The 23,467-nt window shown below is 42.3% G+C and overlaps 1 protein-coding gene across 1 annotated transcript; it reads left to right on the forward strand.

Annotated features, from left to right (window-relative positions):
* Positions 1–773: 773 nt before the first annotated feature.
* WBP2NL (WBP2 N-terminal like) lies at positions 774–21,688 on the forward strand. Its single transcript, XM_042247816.2, has 6 exons — positions 774–835; positions 9,681–9,789; positions 10,370–10,511; positions 10,656–10,748; positions 13,597–13,704; positions 20,024–21,688. The coding sequence occupies exons 1-6, from the start codon at positions 774–776 to the stop codon at positions 20,536–20,538; spliced, it is 1,029 nt and encodes a 342-aa protein (XP_042103750.1). The 3' UTR covers positions 20,539–21,688.
* Positions 21,689–23,467: the final 1,779 nt, after the last annotated feature.

The following is a 23,467-nucleotide window of genomic DNA, read 5'->3' on the forward strand; positions in this document are numbered from 1 at the left end:
ATTGGAAGACCTCTGGTGCTATTGGTGAAGTTCAAGGAAATAAGCAAACACACAACATTTTAGTCTTAAAAGCAACTCTGATAAAATGTATCACCTGATCCTCACAATCACCCTTTGGAGGAGGCAGGGCAGGTATGATGGGAGACACAGACAAAAGGCTCTCTCCATCTTGGAGCTGGAACGGACTCACTCAGGATCGAAATCCCCTCTTGGATCTCCTCACCCAGCTCTTGCACCATTTCCTGGACGCTGCCTCACAAAAAAAATTGGCTCTGATTTCAGTCTTTCTCTGGGGGAAGAGAGTTCTGCTCGCCTCAGGAAAAGTGAGGAATCATTTCAAACTTTTTCTCCAAAGGGCAACAGTTTTCTGACCTGGGTCAGGAAGGGCATAGGAAAATCCCGCTTTTAATTTTGACTCCTGACAGGACCAATTCAAGTCTATACTCGTAGGCAGCGGGGCAGCTAGGCAGGGACGACAAAGCAGCGGCCAAGACTGGGTCTGGCTGCGGTGATCACCGCCTCATCCCTTACGCCTCGGCGCTCTGGGGGCGGAGCCAATCCCCTGGACCTGCCCGCTTTCCCCTCACGGCTGTCTCAACCTTGACTCTGCTGGGTTCTCTGACGGAGGCCCCTCACGTGACCGGCTGCCTCATTCACTCACTCCCGGTCCTTGCGCCATAATCTCCGCCCTCCCCTCCAGAACCCCGCCCAACGGCTTGGCGCAGGCCCCGCCCCTTCCCATCTGCGGGGCGGCAGGAGGGGGCCTGAGCAGGATGGCCGTGAACCAGAGCCACACCGAGAGCCGTCGTGGGGCCCTCATCTCCACTGGCGAAAGGTGCCTGAAAGGAAGCCTGTGGAGCTGTCGGAGGGAGGAGAGGCCAGGAGAATTGGCGGTGCACAAACTCTCAGCCAGTCAGAGACTTTCCCGCCTTTTCTGCGCTCATAGCAAGCGTAGCTCTTCCCCGACCGTTAGAGCCGGCGCTGCCTCGCGGGTGTTCTGGATGTGAATGTGGTGGAGGCGGGAATAGGGGTGTTGCACGTGTGAAGGGCACGTGCCCAGGGAGTGAGCCGTGTGCTGCCTCAGAAAAAAGTTGGAAGTGCAGTGGCAGGAAAGGGAAGTCACACCGACCCTCGGGGTGGCGTGCCGTGCTGTTAGGAGTGAGCTACCTTTGTAGAGTGACGGCACCAAGGTCCCAGGCTTCTGGGAGGTAGAAAAGGCACGAGTGTGGCTCTTTCTAGAAAGATCCTAAACTGTCCAGGGCCTCTCTTCACCCTCAGAACTTCAAAAAAACCCCTCTCTTCTTCGTCCCCAATCAAGGAGATGGCTGGTCTTACTTTTTTGAAAAGATGGGGACCAAAAGAAGACACGTCTGGGAAGAGTGATGTTCTCTCACCTCCCGTGGGGGCCCTGGGGTTTGCACCCATGGCTTTGTGGTGCTAGCAGTGCCTGCTGTTCACCTGTTTCCTCCAGCCTCGTCAGGTTCAGCCCAGAGTTGCCCCTTTTTACTTCCCTACCCAATATCTCCAGTACTTTGGCCACCTCATGTGAAGAGTTGACTCATTGGAAAAGACTCTGATGCTGGGACGGATTGGGGGCAGGAGGAGAAGGGGACGACCGAGGATGAGATGGCTGGATGGCATCACGGACTCGATGGACGTGAGTCTGAGTGAACTCCGGGAGATGGTGATGGACAGGGAGGCCTGGCGTGCTGCGATTCATGGGGTCGCAAAGAGTCGGACACGACTGAGTGACTGAACTGAACTGAACCCAATACCTTGGCCCCTGCTTCACTCCCCTCCTCAATCCCCTGCCCAGGCTGTTAAGAGTCCTGTTCAAACTCCCCAACGGTTCTTAAATATGCTCCTCTCTCTGCTCAGATTTGCCCTCGTTTTCCTTTGCTCTCGCCTAGCTGTGAGACTCTGAAGCCCAACGCATTGCTCAGGTGAGGCAAAACACACCCAGATTGCTTTGAATGCATCTATCAGGAAGATCCTTTAAGACAGTACATCATGCTGATGTCCAGATCTGTTTTTTCTATGCTTCCTTCCCCAGAATATTTTCTTGACAGATTTATACACTCTGAAGGCTGTACATCCTCCCTTGGCCCTGAAGGACGGCTGCTGTTTTGTTCAGTTTTCCTAGTAGTGAGATGATTGCCCACCATGCTGATGCCCCGCACGCTGGCCTGGAGAACTGAGACCTGTGTGCCTGTGGCTCTGTGCCTGGAAGCCACTTCTAATCTGGTGTTTGGGTGTCTTCTCAACTGGGCTACGAGTTTGTCTCTCTGCTTTTCTGTTTGTGTGCTAGAGGCAAGGAATGAAGCGTGGCCTTAAAAAAATTATAGCAAATATTGATTTTATGTGAATTATCTTTGTGGAGTCCTTTCTGTGCTCTCCAATGGTTCGCCTTATTGGGGCACTGTTCTAAGGGCTTTGTGTTTATAACTGCTCTATCTGCAGTGAGGATCAGTATGATTTTCCTCATGTCACAGGTGGAAAAACTGAAGCAAAAAGTAATTTGCCTAAAATCATATGGTCAGGCATGTGGCAGAGCTCTGAATTTCGGTAGTGTGTATTCATGTCTCTACGCTGGCTGCCCCTCGAAAAGGAGAACTCTGTCTCTGCAAGCAAAGACTCTGTCAGGGCTCTACCTTTTCGGATAGAAACTACTTTACAGAAATAGCTTGAGAGGAAGAAGATTGGTTATATTTTGACTTCTCCTGACTCTTCACAATACACAGTTAAGAAATTCATCACAGCTTGGCTGTGTTATGTGGAGATTTTTTTTCTGATCCCAGCTGAAAAGTCATAAATGTATGAGCCAGACTGTACTGGTAAAAAGGAAGATACTGATTGAGTTTTGTTTTTTAAAAAAATCCATATTTTAAAGTGTGCAGGTAATACCATTTAGAAAAATTGGAAAACATTTAATTACTCCAGATTCTTACATGAAGTGCTTTTTATATTTTGATATGTATCCTTTTGCACATCCCCCTGTGGAAATACACACACCTTCCCCTATCAGACTGCTTTGTAATTTGTTTTCCTCATTTACGGATGTATTGAGAATGCTTTGCAGTATTGGCATCTATTAACACATCATTATTTTTGATGTCTGGTACTCCAGTATGCAGACATTTTTGCTCAAGCCACTATCTGGGATAAATCTGGTTTTAATTTGTCATTGCTATAAACATTGCCACAGTGAATTTCTTAAAGATTTATTTTTGTTCACCTATCAAAATGTTTCTTTCAGACATATTCCTGAAAGTGAAATTGGGGGGTCAAAAGACATAGACTTCTAAAAAACAATTATTTGTTATTTATTTAAATATATATATTTTTTTATTTGGCTGTGTTGAGTCTTGATTTTGGCACACAAACCTTTGTTGTGGCCTGTGGGATCTTTTGTTCTGGTGTGCAGGATCTAGTTCCTGGACCAGGAATTGAACCCAGGCCTGCATTGGGAGCTTGAAGTCTTAACTGCTGGACCACCAGGGAAGTCCCCAGAGGACATAGACTTAAAAATTTTTTTTTACATATTTATAAAAAAATCCTTGTAAAAATATTTTTAAATATTACACATATTTTATATTTAACATATTTATAAATGGAAATATATTTATTGCAAATTCCCCCTATGGTTTCAGTTTCAGTTCAGTTGCTCAGTCGTGTCTGATGCTTTGCGATCCTGTGAACCACAGCACGCCAGGCCTCCCTGTCCATCACCAACTCTCGGAGTCCACCCAAACCCATGTCCATTGAGTTGGTGATGCCATCCAACCATCTCATCCTCTGCCGACCCCTTCTCCTCCTGCCCTCAATCTTTCCCAGCATCAGGGTCTTTTCAAATGAGTCAGCTCTTCACATCAGGTGGCCAAAGTATTGAGTTTTAGCTTCAGCATCAGTCCTTCCAATGAATATTCAGGACTGATCTCCTTTAGGATGGACTGGTTAGATCTCCTTGCAGTCCAAGGGACTCTCAAGAATCTTCTCCAACACCTCAGTTCAAAAGCATCAATTCTTCTGCTTTCATCTTTCTTTATAGTCCAATTCTCACATCCATACATGACCACTGGAAAAATCCCCCTACAGAACTGTATCAATTTACATTCTTTTTAATACTTTGTGTCCAATTTCACCTTGCCAACACTGAATGTTAATCTTTGATAGCTCTGCCAGTCAGATAGGAAAGGAAAAGAAAGTGAAGTTGCTCAGTCGTGTCTGACTCTTTGCGACTCCATGGACTGTAGCTTACCAGGCTCCTCCATCCATGGAATTTTCCAAGCAAGAGTACTGGAGTGGGTTTCCATTTCCTTCTCCAGAAGATCTTCCTGACTCAGGGATTGAACTCAGGTCTCCCGCGTTGCAGGCAGACACTTTACCATCTGAGCCACCAGGGAAGCTAGTCTGATAATGGAATCCAAATAATGAAATCTTTTTTTAAAGTTTTATTGCTAATGAAATTATTTTTGTCTTATTGTTATCAACTATATATGTATTTGGTGAATTTTCTTGGTTCATAAATATCCTCCACTTTTTGGCTAATTTGTTCATCATTTTTGTGTGGTAAAAACACATAACAAAAATTACCATCTTAACCATTAAAAAATAAAAATTGTATATAAAGTATACAACAATAATGTAATGTACACAGTGAAATGATTATTGCAGTCAAGTTAGTTAACATTTCATTTCCTCAAATAATTACCTTTTTGTTTTAGTGTGATGAAAGCACTTCAAATCTACTCTCTTAGCATATTTCCAGTGTTCAATACAGTATTATTAAATATAGTCTTCACGCCTGCATATTAGATCTCTAGACTTATTCATCTTCAGTTCAGTTGAGTTCCTCAGTCGTTTCCGACTCTTTGCAGCCCCATGGACTGCAACACACTAGGCTTCCCTGACCATCAGCAACTCCCAGAGCTTGCTCAAACTCATGTCCATCGAGTCGGTGATGCCATCCAATCGTCTCTTCCTCTGTTGACGCCTTCTCATGCTGCCTTCAGTCTTTCCCAGCATCAGGGTCTTTTCCAGTGAGTCAGTTCTTCGCATCAGGTGGCCAGACTATTGGAGCTTCAGCTTCAGCATCAGTCCTTCCAGTGAATATTCAGGACTGATTTCCTTTAGGACTGACTAGTTTGATCTCCTTTCAGTCCAAGGGACTCTCAACAGTCTTCTCCAACACCACAATTCAAAAGCATCAGTTCTTATTCATTAAGCTTTCTTTATGGTTCAAGTCTCACATCCATACATGACTACTGGAAAAACCATAGCTTTGACTAGATGGACCTTTGTTGGCAAAGTAATGTCTCTGCTTTTTAATATGCTGTCTAGGTTGGTCATAGCTTTTCTTCCAAGGAGCAAGCGTCTTTTAATTTCATGGCTGCAGTCACCATCTGCAGTGATTTTGGAGACCAAGAAAATAAAGTCTGTCACTGTTTCCATTGTTTACCCATCATTTGCCATGAAGTGACGGGACCAGATACCATAATCTTTGTTTTTTGAATGTTGAGTTTCAAGCCATCTTTTTTCACTCTCTTCTTTCACTTTCATCAAGAGGCTTTTTAGTTCCTCTTCACTTTCTACCATAAGGGTGTTGTCATTTGCATGTCTGAGGTTATTGATATTTTCCCCAGCAGTCTGATTCCAGCTTGTGCTTCATCCAGTCTGGCATTTCACATGATGTATTCTGCATAGAAGTTAAATAAGCGGGGTGACAATATACAGCCTTGATGTACTCCTTTCCCGATTTGGAACCAGTCCATTATTCCATGTGCGGTTCTAACTGTTGCTTCCTGACCTGCATACAGGTTTCTCAAGAGGCAGGTCAGGTGGTCTGGTATTCCCATCTCTTTCAGAATTTTGCACAGTTTGTTGTGATCCACACAATCAAAGGCTTTGGGGTAGTCAATAAAGCAGAAGTAGATGTTTTTCAACTCTCTTGCTTTTTCCATGATCCAGCAGATGCTGGCAATTTGATCTCTGGTTCCTCTGCCTTTTCTAAACCCAGCTTGAACATCAGGGAGTTCTTGGTTCAGGTACTGTTGAAGCCTCGCTTGGAGAATTTTGGGCATTACTTTGCTAGCGTGTGAGATGAGTGCAATTGTGAGGTAGTTTGAGCATTGTTTGCCATTGCCTTTCTTTGGGATTGGAATGAAAACTGACCTTTTCCAGTCCTGTGGCCACTGCTGAGTTTTCCAAATTTGCTGGCATATTGAGTGCAGCACTTTCACAGTATCATCTTTTAGGATTTGAAATAGCTGAGCTGGAATTCCATCACTTCCACTAGCTTTGTTCGTAGTGATGCTTTTTAAGGCCAATTGGACTTTGCACTCCAGGGTGTCTGGCTCTACATGACTGATCACACCATCGTGGTTATCTGGGTCATTCAGATCTTTTTTGTATAGTTCTCTTGCATATTCTTGCCACCTCCTCTTAATATCTTCTGCTTCTATTAAGCCCATACCATTTCTGTCCTTTATTGTGCCCATCTTTGCATGAAATGTTCCCTTGGTATCTTTTATTTTCTTGAAGAAATCTCTAGTCTTTCCTAGTCTATTGTTTTCATCTGTTTCTTTGCATTAATCACTTAGGAAAGTGTTCTTATTTCTCCTTGCTATTGTTTGGAACTCTGCATTCAGAGGGTGTATCTTTCCTTTTCTCCTTTACCTTTTGCTTCTCTTCTTTTCTCAGCTATTTGTAAGGCCTCCTCAGACAACCATTTTGCCTCTTTGCATTTCTTCTTGGGGATAGTTTTGGTCACCGCCTCCTATACAATGTTACAAACTTCCATCCATAGTTCTTCAGGCACTCTATCATGATCTAGTCCCTTGAATCAATTTGTCACTTCTAGCGTATAATCGTAAGGGATTTGATTTAGGTCATACCTGAATGGTCTAGTGGTTTTCCCTACTTTCTTCAATTTACTCATCTTACATACCTCTAAATTTGTATCCTTGCCTAACATTTCCCCATTTCCCTCATCCCCTCAACCCCCAATAACTACTGTTATACTCTTTGCTTCTATGAATTTGATTTTGTTTTAGATTCCACATGTGGGTGAAATCGTATAATTGTCTTTGTCTCTGCGATTGCGCTTAGCGCAGTGTTCTCAAGGTTCACCCATGTGGTGGCATGTGACAATATTCCTTCCTTTTTAAGCCTGAGTAATATTCCATTGTATGTATATACCACATTTTGTTTCTCCATTCACTGACAGACTTTTAGATTGCTTCCTCCTCTTGGCTATTATGAATATGAGTGCACAAATATCTTTTTGAGACCTTGTTTTCAATTCTTTTTGACATATACCCAGAAATGGGATTTCTGGACCATGGAGTAATTCTATTTTTAATTTTTGAGGCCACTCCATACTGTTCCATAGTGCCTGAACCACTTTACAATCCCACCAAGAGTGCACAGAATTTTCAACCTGTCAATATTCTAGGCCACAAACACCTAGGATATCTTTTTCAATAGTAGTCACCCTAATAGGTGTGAGGTGATATATCATTTGTGGTTTTGATTTGCATTTATCTGATGATTAATAATGTTGAGCATCTTTTGGTATTTTTTGCTATTTATATATTATTTTGGAGAAATGTCTGTTTAAATCCTCTGTCCATTAAAAGAATTTTTTTCTTTTAAACTTTGTATTTTGTATTGAGGTATAGCCAGTTAACAATGTGATAGTTTCAGGTGAAAAGCAAAAAGACTCAGTCATGCATATACATGTATCCATTCTCCCGCAGACTACCCTCCCATCCAGGCTACCACGTAACACTGAGCAGAGTTCCATGTGCTATACAGTAGGTCCTTGTTGGTTATCCCTTTGTCCATTTTTAAATTAGATTTTTTGTTGTTGAGTTGTATGAGTTCTTTATATATCCTAGATGGGCTGTGTGTGTGTGTGTGTGTGTGTGAACCAGTCTTTGTCACTCAGTCAGGCAATGTAAAACTGTCTTAATTTTTACTTCCTGATTGGGCAAAGCCTCATTGTCAGCCAGAGGTAACTGTTCTAGAGCCTTCTCAGGTTTCTTCTGAGGATGAACCCAGCCCTGATACGTGAAAGCACCCAGTCTGTGATGCTTTCTAGATTCCCATGAACATGTTAGAGGTTTTCAAAGCCTTTATTTCTCAAAGCATCTCATTCCCCAGTCTTTTCTTCCTGTCTTTTAAGTTTTTTATTGTTTGCCCCCCAAAATCATCTTTTGCCCCACTTAACGGCTCTCACACATTTTGAAATGTTGTTTAACAAACGTGCCCTGGGTAGCTGCCTTAATCCTGAGAGAATTCTGAGCTAGTCCTCCAGGGAACCCCTGGACAGGTCAAAGCAGAAAACCACAGTAAGGTCTGTTCTTCTCCCCTCACCCCAGCACTTTGTACTTATACTGAGAATGTGGGTTGCTGTTTCAGAGCTGTGCCAAGCTAGGGAGTGGAGGAGTACTGGCCTAAGTTGAAGTGCATGAAGCTCTTATTGACGCTCTTATTTTTTTTCTTGATTAAACATTCCCCTGGTTGCTATCAGTTTTGATTAGATTCTAGAGTTCTAGACTGGCTTTTAGAGATCCCTGTTCCACTATTGTTGCTGACATCCACTTTTTCATACTCTTTTAATAAGGACTTTTTAGCCATATACTATCACCCTAATTCCAGTTCTTATTACCTCATATCAGGACTATGCTAGTTCTTAAATGGATCCCTCTGACATATCACCATTTCCTTGATCATGTGACCTACCTGCTGAGACAGCTGCAGGTCACAGTTCTGCCTTGCCTGTTGAATGATGTGTCTAGCTCTGGTCCCAGCACGGGCTCAGCTTTATCTCACTATTCCTCCTAATCACACTCCCATGATGTTTTGATAAATTCACGCAGGTAGGCTGCTCCCAAGAATACAGTGTTCTTTCCACTGATGCTGTTTGCATCCCATCAGGACTGTCCCCTACCCTCACTTCTGCCCAATGAAACACTATTCATCTCTTAAGAATCAGCTCGAATTTCAATTTTTCTATAAAATCATTCCTAATTACTTCTATCAAAAGCTGATCTCTACCTGCCATGATATTTTGTTCTGCCTATGTGATGCATATCATGTTTTTCTTGCATTATTACTTATATCCATGTTTTCATTCATTCATTCAATAAATATTAATAGTATATATATATATAATACACACACACACACACACACACACACACATATATATATATATATATATAAAACTAAGAAAGAGAAAAAACCCCAATAGGATTCTGTAAGAGTAGGATGGGTCCAGGGTTTTCAGGTTAGGAGTGAAGGGAGAACATGGCAGGCATGTCAGAGGATCCTGTACTTCACTTCATATGTCTCACCTTCTTTACCAGAGTCCAAGAAACCGTTTCATTAACACAGTGCTTTATATAAAATGCACAAGAAGTATAAGAATTAGTGGACTTTAAGAATAGAATTAGGTTTGCTAAGAAAGAAAAAAAAAAGAACCCAGTGATAAAGAGGAAGTGTGAGTTGTCAGAGAATAAGATCATTTCAATTCCTTTCTATTTTAATAAAATAGTAGCAGTAGCACCAGTAGCAGCCAATAACCTCCCTCCAGGCTAGAAACTACACTGAGAGCTTTGTTTGTGTCTTTTCGTATAACTCCTAAACCGCGTGCTGTCCGCCTTTCCTCTCTGCAGTGTCTTGAAGCAGTGTGAGGATGTGGACCTCTGCTTCCTGCAGAAACCAGTGGAATCCCATCTCTTTAATGGCACAAAGAAAGGAACGTTGTTTCTCACTTCATACCGGGTAATTTCTCTCTTTTTAATCTAGTTTATTTTATTTATTTATTTTTTTCGCTGTGCTGGGCCTTCATTGCTATGCCCGGGCCTTTTCTAGTTGTGGTGAGTTGGGGTTACTCTGTAGTTGTGGTGCTCGGGCTTCTCATTCCAGTGGCTTCTCTTGTTCAGGAGCACAGGCTCTAGGGCACTCGGGCTCAGGAGTTGTGGCACACAGGCTTAGTTGCCCTGTGGCATGTGGAATCTTCTTGGACTAGGAATTGAACCCATGTCCCCTGCATTGGCAGGCAGATTCCTAACCATTGAACCCCCAGGAAAGTCCCATAACAGGTAATTTCTGCTTCTCCTCTGATCTAATTAACTCTACGTTTATTTCCCTTAAAAGAGAGAGAGGTTAAACCTTGACTTTCAAAATGTTTTGAAACGTTACCACTTGGAGATTTTCCTTGTTGAAGAGTGCTGGAAGAAAATCTGTGATATTTCTCAATTAGGCCAGAATGCCAAAGCAGCCTCGACTTTAGAATTGTTCTTCTATGTCTCAATGCATGGACGAATCGTATTCCTTTCCCAAAGTTTCTTTCCTTTCTTAGGTGGTCTTCGTGACTTCACACTTAGTCAATGACCCCATGCTTTCTTTTATGATGCCCTTTGACCTGATGAGTGACTGCACCATTGAACAACCAATTTTTGCCCCCAACTACATTAAAGGAACCATTCAGGCAGCTCCGGGTGGTAAGTGTCCCCCTCAGAAGTGTATTTTTTCTCAAAAGCTTATAGAAAGTTTAAGATTCAGACTCCACTGGGTGGTGCTTCTCTCCATACTTCTGTTACCAGCGTGCCAGCCTCTTAGTGAGTGTCTGCCATTTCTCCCCCCAGGTGGCTGGGAAGGACAAGCTGTTTTTAAGTTATCCTTCAAGAAAGGAGGTGCCATCGAATTTGCCCAACTGATGAGAAAAGCTGCCTCTGCTGGTGAGTGATGCTGATAAAGATATCAAGCTCTTTGGGATTTGGGGGCCTGTATAATTAGAATAAGATGGTTAACTAGTGAAGACTTCTGCCCTCTGTGGTCAGGACGGTGGTATTTCCCCACGTTGTTGTTTAGTTGCTAAGCTGTGTCTGACTTTTTTCAACTTCATGTACTGTGTAGCCTGCCAGGCTCCTCTGTCCGTGGGATTTCCCAGGCAAGAATACTAAAGCAGGTTGCCATTTCCTTCTCCACATTTCGCATGTATTCAGTGGGTATTTCCTGAGCCTACTGACTATGTACCAAGTACCCTACTACATGGTAGGAGCATAACCTGAAGAAGTTCACAATCTAGTGGGAATTTACAGTCAGACACCTGAGTGATTTTGCCTTAGTAAATCATTTGGATAGTCTCTTGTCCGTTTAAGTGGCTGCATCATTGAATACTCTTGTTTTTGGTGGAGTTAGCTTGGCTCTTCTTCCTCTGGCATGCCTTCTTGTCTTCTCTCTGGCTATAGCTTTGCTCTTCTTGGGTTTAATTCTCATTTTTCATGGGACTAAAGCATGGGAAGAGATACTGTCAAGTCCTGCAGCACTGATCTAATAGATGTACCAGAGGACTCTTTTCAAACTTAGAATACAAATAATCTTTTAATTCAGTGTAGCTTCACTTTGTATCCCTCGCTCTCTCAGTTTTTGTATCCCAATCCAGCTGGATATTTTTGTACCTTGCTCTCCCATCTCTGAGCCTTCAGGCTATTTGCTCTGTCTGGAATGCTCTTCTTCTTTCTCCCTTGCTTTCCACCACCAACTCCAGTCTAGTTAAGATGCACATGGTCTGGTGGAAATAGACATATGCAAGAATAATACATTATCCTGTCTTACAGTGGGCTTTCCTGGTGGCTCAGAGGTAAAGAATCCGCTTGCAATGCAGGAAATACAGAAGTGGATTTGATCCCTGGGCTGGGAAGATCCTCTGGAGAAGGAAATGGCAACCCACTCCAGTATTCTTGCCTTGGAGACCCCATGGACAGAGGAACCTGGCGGGCTACAGTCCATGGGGTCACAAAGAGTTGGACACAACTGAGCACATCCCACCCAGTTAAGATAATGCTAGCTATTGAAACAGATAAACCCCAAATTATCAGTGACTTAAGATAGTGGTGGAGAAGGAAATGACAACCCATTCCAGTATTCTTGCCTGGGAAATCCTATGGACAGAGGAGCCTGGCGGGCTACAATCCATGGGGCGGCAAAAAATCAGACATAACTAAGCGACTAAACAAAGAACAATAAGGTAATGGATATTACCGCTTATATAAAGGCCAGTTAGGAACTTCTCTGACAGTTCAGTGGTTAAAATTTCCCCTTTCATCGCAGACAGTGTGAGTTCTATCCCTAGCCTGGAGCTCAGACCCCACATGCCTCAGGGCCAAAAAAGCAAAGCATAAAACAGAAGCAAGTATTGCAACAAATTCAATAAAGACTTTAAAAATGGCTCCCATCAAAATAAACCTTGAAAAGAGGCCAATCAGCAGGGGTTAAAGGGACCTCTGTTCCACACAGCCCTTCAGGGACCCAGGGTAGTAGAATCTCATCATTAACACATGGTTTCCACAGCCTCTTTGGGTGGTCAGCAGAGTGGGGAAGAGAGTAAAGATCTCACCTGGGATGTTTTCATGGGCCAGGCACGGAAACTGTGTACATTGCTTCTGGTCATATGCCATAGGGCAGAAATTAGTGTGGCAGGTTGACAATGGTTCTGAAAAGATAATCCTCAGAATCTTTGAATGTTACTTTGTAAAAAAAAAAAAAAAGGCTTTTCAGATATAATTAAGGATCTTGAGATGAGAGAATTACTCTAGATTACTCAAATACCATCAAATACTAAATACCATTAAAGTGTCCTTATAAAAGAGATGCAGAGACCAACAGAAGCTTTCTTTGGTAATGTCATTGTTGTTGTTCAGTCAGTAAGTCATGTCCAACTCTTTATGACCCCATGGACTGCAGCATACCAAGCTTCCCTGTCCTTCACTCTCTCCCCGAGTTTGCTCAAACTCATGTCCACTGAGTCAGTGCCATCCAAGCATCTCATCCTCTGTGGCTCCCTTCTCCTCCTGCCCTCAACATTTCCCAGCATCAGGGTCTTTTCCGATGAGTCATCTCTTTGCATCAGGTGGCCAAAGTATTGGAGTGTCAGCTTTAGTATCAGTCCTTCCAATGCATATTTAGGGTTGATTTCCTTTAGGATTGATGGGTTTGATCTCCTTGCTGTCCAAAGGACTCTCAGGAGTCTTCTCCAGCACCACAGTTCAAAAGCATCAGTTCTTCAAGGGTGCTCAGCCTTCTTTATGGCCCAACTCTCACATCCATCCATGACAACTGGAAAAACCATAGCTTTGATCATATAGACCTTTGTTGGCAAAGTGATGTCTCTGCTTTTTAAAACACTGTCTAGGTTTGTCATAGCTTTTCTTCCAAGGAGCAAACATCTTAATTTCATGGCTGCAGTCACCACCTGCAGGGTACTGCCATTATGTTGGCCTTTAATGGAGTTATCTTGATAACTTGATAGAATCTTCACTTGAAAATTTTTTCTGAATCCCTATTATGGTGGGTGTTACGCTAGGCCTTCAATAAGCACAGGAAAATATACACAATCACTGTCTTCAGGAAGCATGCAGTTGAGGACAAGGACAGAATATATTTTAAATCTTGTATCCTGGGAGCATTGCCAGACACTCATGTAACATGTTGGTTAAAACTCTGTTAATTATTTGGTTGATAGTTGCTGTATATCTGTCTTAAAAGAATTAAAGAGCCCTTATTTTGCCAAATTTGTCTTCTCAGCTGCCAGAGGAATTCCACTTGGAAGTGTAAATTACTGGTTTGACACTTCAGGACTGTACATAATTACTGTCCCAGGGGCTGCAGTGTGCTCTTCACAACCTTGTCCAGGTGAGGTATGGCAGGGAGGTTCTTCCTGGGAGGTGGAAAGGTGTGCCCAGGGCTCACAGATCTAATACGGATAGCTTGCCTCCAACTCTGCTGCAGGAGAAGCAGCAGAGTTTTGGAGGTTGGAAAATAGTTGAATCCATGATTTCATTTCCAGATTCAAACCCGGTGGTAAGCCAGTAAGTGACCGGCTTTCCATTTCAGACTTTGTTTTTGTTCAGTCACTCAGTCATGTGCGATTCTTTGCAACCCCATGGACTGCAGCACTCCAGGCTTCCCTGTCCTTCACCAGCTCCCAGAGCTTGCTCAAGCTCATGTCCGTCGAGTCAGTGATGCCATCCAACCATCTCGTCCTCTGTCATCCCCTTCTCCTCCTGCCTTCAATTTTCCCAGCATCAGAGTATTTTCTTCTGAGTTGGCTCTTCGCATCAGGTGGCCAAAGTATTAGAGGTTCAGCTTCAGCAGCAGTCCTTCCAATGAATATTCAGGATTGATCTCCTTTAGGATTGACTGGTTTGATCTCCTTGCAGTCCTAGAGACTCTCAAGAGTCTTCTCCAACACCACAGTTCAAAAGCATCAATTTCAGGCTTACTTTGATGTACAAATATGGAGGATATTGGGCAACTCTCATTAGTAGGAAGTCACTTCTGCTTACAACCTGGGCAGAAATGTGTGCTCTTGGATACTCCTCATTCCTCTCTCATACAAGCACAGCCATCATGCTTGTCCACGCCCTTCATCCTCACTGAAGACTCCAATCCTGGGCTCTGTGACCTGTACCCTTTCCTGTAGCAGCTGTGTCTGTCCACAGATGCTGAGCCATGTTCCCCAGAGATGTAGATCAGTACTCTCAAGTGTGGTTCACAGTCTGTGGGTGGACCATGAAAGGTCTCCTAACAGGCTGCCAACAGACCCCCAGATGCAGGCCATTTCTTGGGTTTTCCTTGGAGCATGACATGCATGTCCATCAGCATTTAGTTTGTATACAACTGATGGGTAGTTATTTCTGGCCTTTGTAGTTACCTTAATCTTTAAGTGTTAATCAACTGACATTCAAAATTTTGAAGTAAGTATTGGTAAGGTTTTACAAAAATGTTTTTAAGTTGAAATTTGTATAACATACAATTAACCATTTTAAAACGTACAATTCAATGGTATTTAGTGTATCACAGTGCTGTGCAGCCATCAGCTCTCTCCAGTTTCAAAACTTTTCCAAGACTTCGCTGGCAGTCCGGTGGTTGATCTGCCCTTTCACTTAGGGGGTGCAGGTTTGATCCCTGGTCGGGGAACTAAGATCCTGCATGCTGTGCTGCACAGTCAAAAAGCAAACAAACAAACCAAATGGAAAACGTTTCCATTACTCCATAAGAATACCCCACAGCCACGAAGTAATCATTCCTCGTTGTCTCCTCTCCTTTGTCTCTTGGTTTCCTCTAATCTGCTTTTTGTCTTTTTGGATTTGCCTGTTCTGTGTATATCACATAAAAGAAGCCAAGCAACATGTGGCTTTGTGTTCAGCTTATCTCACTTAACGTGATGTTTTCAAGGCTCGTCCAAGCTGTAGCATGTATCAGTGCTTCTCTCTCTGTGTCTGACTAGTGCTCCATTGTTTATATCATAGTTTGTTTTTTCATTCGTGCATTGATGCACATTTGGCTTATTTCCACCTTTTGATTATTATGAGTAATAGCTGTTATAATCATTTGTATTTAGGTTTCTCTGTAGACATAAGTTTTCATTTCTCTTGAGTACATACTTAGGTTTGGAATTATTGGGTGATATGGTAATTCAATGTTTAACTTGTTTGAGAAACCACCAAACTCTTTTTCCACAGCAACTGCACTGTTTTTTCACTCTCACCAGCAATGCACAAGTTCCTATTTCTCCATATCGTTGTCAATGCTTGTTATTTTCCTTTCTTTTTGCTCGTTGTTTATATTAAAGTCATCCTAGTGAGGTGAGGTGATATCTCATTATAATTTTAACTTGCATTTTCTTAATGACCAATGGTATTGATTATCTTTTCATGTGCTTGTTGACCATTTGTGTATCTTCTCTGGAGCTGTATCTATTCAAGTCCTTGCCCATTTTAAAGTATTTATTTATTTATTCATTTTTGGCCACACTGTGTGTTTGTTGCTGCTCTTGGGCAGCAAGCAGGGGCTACCTGTTTCTGCATTGTGCGTCCTTGCAAGCTTCTCATTGCAGTGGCTTCTCCTGTTGCAGAGCACGGGCCCTAGAGAGTGTGGCTGCAGCATGTGGGATCTTCCCGGACCAGAGGTTGAACCCACGTCACCTGCATTGGCGGGTGGATTCTTAACCGCTGCACCACCAGGGAAGCCCAAGTGTGGTGTTTAATTTCCAGAAATTTGTGAATTTTCCAGTTTTACTTCTGTTGTTGATTTATAAATTAATCCCTTTGTGATGAGAGAAGCTACTTTGTATGACATCTATCTTTTAAAATCTATCCAGACTTAATTTGTTGCCTAATATATGGTCTATTCTGAAAAATATCACATGTGTCCTCGAGAGTACTAGGGTCCCAGGTGGCGCTAGTGGTAAAGAATCCGCCTGCCAGTGCAGGAGACATAAGAGATGTAGGTTCGATCCCTGGGTCAGGAAGATCCCCTGGAGAAGGGAAAATTCCATGGGCAGAGGAGCCTGGTGGGCTACAGTCCATGGGGTCACAAAGAGTTGGACACGGCTGATCAACTGAGCATTTGAGAGTAATGTGCATTCTGTTGTTGGGCAGAGTGTCCTATGTTTGTTAGATCCAGTTGGCTTGATGTGCTTTTTCAGATCCTCTATTTCTTATTTATCTTCTCTCTGGTTGTTCTATCCATCAGTGTGAGTCAGGGATATTGGAGTCTTCAACAATTACTGTAAAATTGCTTCTTCCTTCAATTCTGTCAGTTTTGCTTCGTATATGTGATGGTCTGTTATCAGCTGTGCAAATGTTTATAATTGTTATATTCTTTTGCTGTACTGAACGTTTTATTAACATGTAATTTTCTTCTTTATTTCTTAATGATGTAAAGTCTACTTTGTCTGATATTAGTATAGTTACTTTTGCTCTCTTTTGGTTACTATTTACATGGAATATCTTTTTTCATCCTTTACTTTTAATTATTTATGTCTTTGTATCTAGAACAAGTCTCTTAAACACATAGCATGTAGTTGAATCATGAATTTTCATTCATTCTGCCAATCTCTGTCTTTTGATTGGGGAATTTAATCCACTTGCATTTAAAGTAATTACTGATGATGGGAGCCTTCAGTTCAGTTCAGTCGCTCAGTCATGTCCAACTCTTTGCAACCCCATGAATCGCAGCACACCAGGCCTCCCTGTCTATCACCAACTCCCGGAGTTCAGTCAGACTCATGTCCATCAAGTCAGTGATGCCATCCAGCCATCTCATCCTCTGTTGTCCCCTTCTCCTCCTGCCCCCAATCCCTCCCAGCATCAGAGTCTTTTCCAATGAGTCAACTCTTCTCATGAGGTGGCCAAAGTACTTCTACTGTTTTACTATTTGGTTTTTATATGCCTTATAGCTTTTTTGTCCCTCATTTTCTGCATCACTATCTTCTTTTGTGGTTTAGTTGATTTTTTGATAGTGAAAAGTTTGAATTCCTTTCTCATTTCCTTTTGTTTATATTGTATAGCTTTATTTTGGGTGTGCCTACCATGGGGGTTACATTTAACATCCTAAAGTTATAACACTGATTTGAATTTTACAATCTTAACTTCAATAACATACACATATTCTGTACCTTTACAAGCCCTCCTTCTCACTCCTTTTAGTTGATATCACAAAATTATATCTCTATACACTGTGTCCCCAAACACATAATCTAATATTTCCTTTAAATGCATTAGTCTCTTAAGTTATGTAGAAAACAAAAATGAAATTACAAACCTTTGTTATAATAATGTTGACTTTTATAATTGCTCAATGATTTACCTTTATTGAGATATTTATTTTTTCATATGGCTTCAAATTATTATCTAGTGTCCTTTCATTTGACTCCCTTAAGCATTTCTTACAGGACAAGTCTAGTTGTAATTAACTCCCTCAGGTTTTGTTTATCTGGAAACATCTTTCTTTCTCTATCTGAAAGGAGTTTGGCCAGATATAGGATTCTTGTTGGACAGTTTATTTCTGGCCTCCAACATTCCTGAAGAGAGATCTGCTAATCTTCTTATTGAGGATCTCTTGTATGTAATTATTCACTTCTCTCTTGCTGCTGTCCCTTGGACTGCAAGGAGATCCAAACGGTCCATCCTAAAGGAAATCAGTCCTGAATATTCATTGGAAGGACTGATGCTGAAGCTGAAACTCCAATACTTTGGCCACCTGATGTGAAGAGCTGACTCATTTGAAAAGACCCTGATGCTGGGAAAAATTGAGGGCAGGAGGAGAAGGGGATGACAGAGCATGAGATGGTTAGATGGCATCACCAACTCAATGGACATGGGTTTGGGTGAACTCCTGGAGTTGGTGATGGACAGGGAGGCTTGGCATGCTGCGGTTCATAGGGTCGCAGAGAGTTGGACACGAATGAGCGACTAAATTGAACTGAACTTGCTGCTGTCAAGAGTCTCTATTTTGTAAGTTTGACTATAATGTGTCAGTGTGGATCTCTTTGAGTTCATCTTATTTGGAGTTTATTGAGCTTCTTGGATGTTTATATTCATGTGTTTCATCAGGTTTGAGAAGTTTTCAGTCTTTATTTCTTCAAATACTTTCTCTACATCTTTCTCTCTTTCTTCTTTTTCTGAAACTTCCACAATGTATATGTTGGTCTCCTTGGTAGTGTCCCACTGGTCCCTTGGGCTCTGTTGACGTTCCATCAATCTTTTTCTTTCTATTCCTCTCTATCTACAGCTTTTATTATTCTATATTCAAGTTTACTGGTTCTTTCTTTTGCCTATTCAAATATGAATTTGAATCCCTCTAGTGAATTTTTCATTTCAGTTATTGCACTTTTCAGCTCCAGAACTTCGTTTGTTTTGGTTTCTTGTTATGTTTTCTATCGCTTTACTGAGGTTTCTATTTTGTTCATATATCAGTTTTCTTGACTTTATATACATTTTTCCTTTTGTTCTTTGAGCATCTTAATGACGATTCTTTTAATTTTTTTCTAGATAGCATAAATATTAAATATGGATTATAGGAAAACAACTTGACAGTTATCCATTCATGTTGACACAGTTAAATCATTTTGGGAATGTAGCCAAGGAATGGAGAAGGCAATGGCACCCCACTCCAGTACTCTTCCTGGAAAATCCCATGGACGGAGGAGCCTGGTAGGCTGCAGTCCATGGGATCGAGAAGAGTTGGACACGACTGAGCAACTTCACTTTCACTTTTCACTTTCACTTTTCACTTTCCTGCATTGGAGAAGGAAATGGCAACCCACTCCAGTGTTCTTGCCTGGAGAATCCCAGGGACAGGGGAGCCTGGTGGGCTGCCATCTATGGGGTTGCACAGAGTCGGACACAACTGAAGTGACTTAGCAGTAGCAGTAGCCAAGGAAATAAATAAAATCCATGTTTATTATAATATTAATTGGAAAGTTGGAAGCAACATAACTCTCTGACAATCAGGTAGCACTTATCATAAGTAGCATTTATCCATATGATAAAATATTGTCCAGGTTTTAATCTGTGAAATACATTAATGATATAAAGAACTTTCTTGGCAGTCCAGTGGTTAGGACTTGGCATTTTCATTGCTGAGGGCCAGATTCAGTCCCTGGTTGGGAAACTAAGAATCCCACAAGCCATGCAGAGCAGCCAGGAAAAAAAGAGAAAAATAATATAAAGAGCATTCTCACAATGTCAAGTAAAAAGAGACAGATTTTTAAAAATTATATGATTGTCATAATCATGACTGTATAAAAATTAACAGAGATCCTACCTATAAATATACCAAAATAATAAATTTTTGTCTTTGATGATGAAATTATAGATGACTTTTAAAAATTTATCTCTTCTCTATTTCCCAAATACATATTCCTCATTGAGCATTTTTTTATTATCAAATCAAACTTTACTGAGTTAAGTATGTATTTGTGTACAACTATTAGTATGTAGAGATTTAACTATAGGTTATTTTCATGTTAATTTGGATTCCTCCACAACAGGAAATGTTAAAGCATCCAACTGGTGATGACTGAAGGATAAGGCTTTTGCATTGTTCTGTCTGAATTCTCTTCCTGTGTCAGTCTGCTTCAGTATTTTTTTATCTTCCACCTCTTTCTTACTTATTCCTTGTCTGCTCTAAAAAATGAGTAACTGATTTTTTTTTTCCTTCTCAGCATATCCAGTTGTGATCTATGGACCCCCACCACCAGGATATAGAGCCCAACCAGGGGAATATGGAACTCCACTGGAAGGATATGGAGCCCAACCAGGGGGATATGGAGCCCCACCTATGGGATATGGAGGCCCACCTGGGGGATATGGAGTCCCACCTGGGGGATATGGAACCCCACCTGTGGGATATGGAGCCCCACCTGGGGGATATGGAGTCCCACCTGGGGGATATGGAGCCCCACCTGGGGGATATGGAGCCCCTCCTGGGGGATATGGAGTCCCACCTGGGGGATATGGAGCCCCACCTGCAGGATATGGAGCCCCACCTGGGGGATATGGAGCCCCACCTGCAGGATATGGAGCCCCACCAGCTGGAAATGAAGCCCTACCCCCGGCATATGAACCTCCATCTGCTGGAAATACAGCTGCCTCTCACAGATCTGTGGCAGCTCAGCAGGAGACTTCTCTTCCCTCTACCTCATCTTCTCAGGTCCATTTACCACCTTCTCAGAGTTAAATCTTGAAGATTCACCAAGCAAAGGGCACCCTAAAACTGAAAGTTACAGTAAGAAGGAAGACTCAGGTAGGTGGCTGAAGTCCCAACCCAGGTAGTTGTCATACCCTTTGGAAGGGCAACCTTAGAGGGAAGATGAAGCTTTACTTCCATGCCTAGATTTTAGAGGCCAAGTCAGTTCTTGATTAGGCTTCCCTGGTGGCTCAGTTGGTGAAGAATCTGCCTGCAATGCAAGAGATGCAGGTTTGATCCCTGGGTCGGGAAGATCCCCTGGGAGAAGGAAATGGCAACTCACTTCAGTATGCTTGCCTGGGAAATCCCATGGACAGAGGAGCCTGGCAGGCTATAGTCCATGGGGTTGCAAAGAGTCAGACACAACTGAGTGACTAAACCATCACCACCACGGCCACCACCACCAATTCTTGATTAGATGGGCTAAAGGAGAAGTACATTCATACAGCTAATTCACCAACAATTTGGTTGACATTGGCTGCATTTTTTTTTTAATTACATTTTTTTAAACATGCCTTGAGTCAGTTTGGAAAAACTGTTCTGCATTTTCCCCTCTCCAATTCAAGAAACATCCATTATGCTAAGTTTGCTAGGAACTAAGATATATGTTAAAAATATCAAGTTGAGGGGTTTCATGATGATGTGATCACTAATCTAGAGCCAGACATCTTGGAATGTGAAGTCAAGTGGGCCTTAGAAAGCACCACTATGAACAAAGCTAGTGGAGGTGATGGAATTCCAGTTGAGCTGTTTCAAATCCTGAAAGATGATGCTGTGAAAGTGCTGCACTCAATATGCCAGCAAATTTGGAAAACTCAGCAGTGGCCACAGGACTGGAAAAGGTCAGTTTTCATTCCAATCCCAAAGAAAGGCAATGCCAAAGAATGCTCAAACTACCGCGCAATTGCACTCATCTCACATGCTAGTAAAGTAATGCTTTATTAATTCTCCAAGCCCAGGCTTCAGCAATATGTGAACCATGAACTCCCTGATGTTCAAGCTGGGTTTAGAAAAGGCAGAGGAACCAGAGATCAAATTGCCAGCATCTGCTGGATCATGGAAAAAGCAAGAGAGTTCCAGAGAAACATCTATTTCTGCTTTATTGACTATGCCAAAGCCTTTGACTGTGTGGATCACAATAAACTGTGGAAAATTCTGAAAGAGATGGGAATACAGACCACCTAACCTGCCTCTTGAGAAATCTGTATGCAGGTCAGGAAGCAACAGTTAGAACTGGACATGGAACAACAGACTGGTTCCAAATAGGAAAAGGAGTATGTCAAAGCTGTATATTGTCACCCTGCTTATTTAACTTATATGCAGAGTACATCATGAGAAACGCTGGACTGGAAGAAACACAAGCTGGAATCAAAATTGCCGGGGGAAATATCAATAACCTCAGATATGCAGATGACACCACCCTTATGGCAGAAAGTGAAGAGGGGCTAAAAGCCTCTTGATGAAAGTGAAAGAGGAGAGTGAAAAAGTTGGCTTAAAGCTCAACATTCAGAAAATGAAGATCATGGCATCTGGTCCCATCACTTCATGGGTAATAGATGGGGAAACAGTGGAAACAGTGTCAGACTTTGTTTTGGGGGGCTCCAAAATCACTGCAGATGGTGACTGCAGCCATGAAATTAAAAGACGCTTACTCCTTGGAAGAAAAGTTATGACCAACCTAGATAGTATATTCAAAAGCAGAGACATTACTTTGCCGATTAAGGTCCGTCTAGTCAAGGCTATGGTTTTTCCTGTGGTCATGTATGGATGTGAGATTTGGACTGTGAAGAAGGCTGAGCACCGAAGAATTGATGCTTTTGAACTGTGGTGTTGGAGAAGACTCTTGAGAGTCACTTGGTCTGCAAGGAGATCCAACCAGTCCATTCTGAAGGAGATCAGCCCTGGGATTTCCTTGGAAGGAATGATGCTAAAGCTGAAGCTTCAGTACTTTGGCTACCTCATGTGAAGAGCTGACTCATTGGAAAAGACTCTGATGCTGGGAGGGATTGGGGGCAGGAGGAGAAGGGGACGACCAAGGATGAGATGGCTGGATGGCATCACGGACTCGACGGACGTGAGTCTAAGTGAACTCCGGGAGATGGTGATGGACAGGGAGGCCTGGCGTGCTGCGATTCATGGGGTCGCAAAGAGTCGGACACGACTGAGCGACTGAACTGAACTGAACTGAACTGAAGACTTCATGCTTCCAATTCAAAGGGCATGGTTTTGATCCCTGGTTGGGAAACTAAGATCCCACATGCCATGTGGCATGGCCAGAATTTTTTTAAAAATCAAGTTGAACACTTACATAGCATTATTTATATTAGTGAAAGGATATAACAACTTAAATTTTCAGTAAGAGAGAATTTCACAAATTATACAATGAAATGTTGTGTAGCCATTGAAAATGACATCTAAAGGTAGGGGAGGCCTTCTTTAAGAAGACCAAAAACAATGAAGCAATAGAGGAAAACAGTGATAAATTTGACTATATCAAAATTTTAAACTTCTGTATGACCAAAGTTAGAAGATAGGCAATAGACTGCTGCTGCTGCTAAGTTGCTTCAGTTGTATCCAACTCCGTGTGACCCCACAGACTGCAGCCCACCAGGCTCCCCTGTCCCTGGGATTCTCTAGACAAGAACACTGGAGTGGGTTGCCATTTCCTTCTCCAATGCATGAAAGTGAAAGGTGAAAGTGAAGTCACTCAGTCATGTTCGACTCTTAGCGACCCCATGGGCTGTAGCCTACCAGGCTCCTCCGTCCATGGGATTTTCCAGGCAAGAGTACTGGAGTGGGGTGCCATTTCCTTCTCTGACTAGACTAGGAGGAACTAATTGCCAATGTATATATTAAACAAAATAATTGTAGTCAAAGTATAAGAAGAACTTTACAAATCAACTCAAAAGAAAATATGGAC

The sequence above is a fragment of the Ovis aries genome, chromosome 3 (genome assembly GCF_016772045.2).
Source record: "Ovis aries strain OAR_USU_Benz2616 breed Rambouillet chromosome 3, ARS-UI_Ramb_v3.0, whole genome shotgun sequence".
In the NCBI taxonomy this organism is placed as follows: Eukaryota; Metazoa; Chordata; class Mammalia; order Artiodactyla; family Bovidae; genus Ovis; species Ovis aries.

What these genes read in the sequence shown, in the direction of transcription:
- WBP2NL (XM_042247816.2), top strand. Translation starts at nt 774, where the DNA reads ATGGCCGTGAACCAGAGCCACACCGAGAGCCGTCGTGGGGCCCTCATC. An exon ending in CTCATCTCCACTGGCGAAAG is followed by an intron (nt 836 to 9,680) that starts GTGCCTGAAAGG and finishes TCCTCTCTGCAG; the next exon opens with TGTCTTGAAGCAGTGTGAGG. An exon ending in GAGAAAAGCTGCCTCTGCTG is followed by an intron (nt 10,749 to 13,596) that starts GTGAGTGATGCT and finishes TTGTCTTCTCAG; the next exon opens with CTGCCAGAGGAATTCCACTT.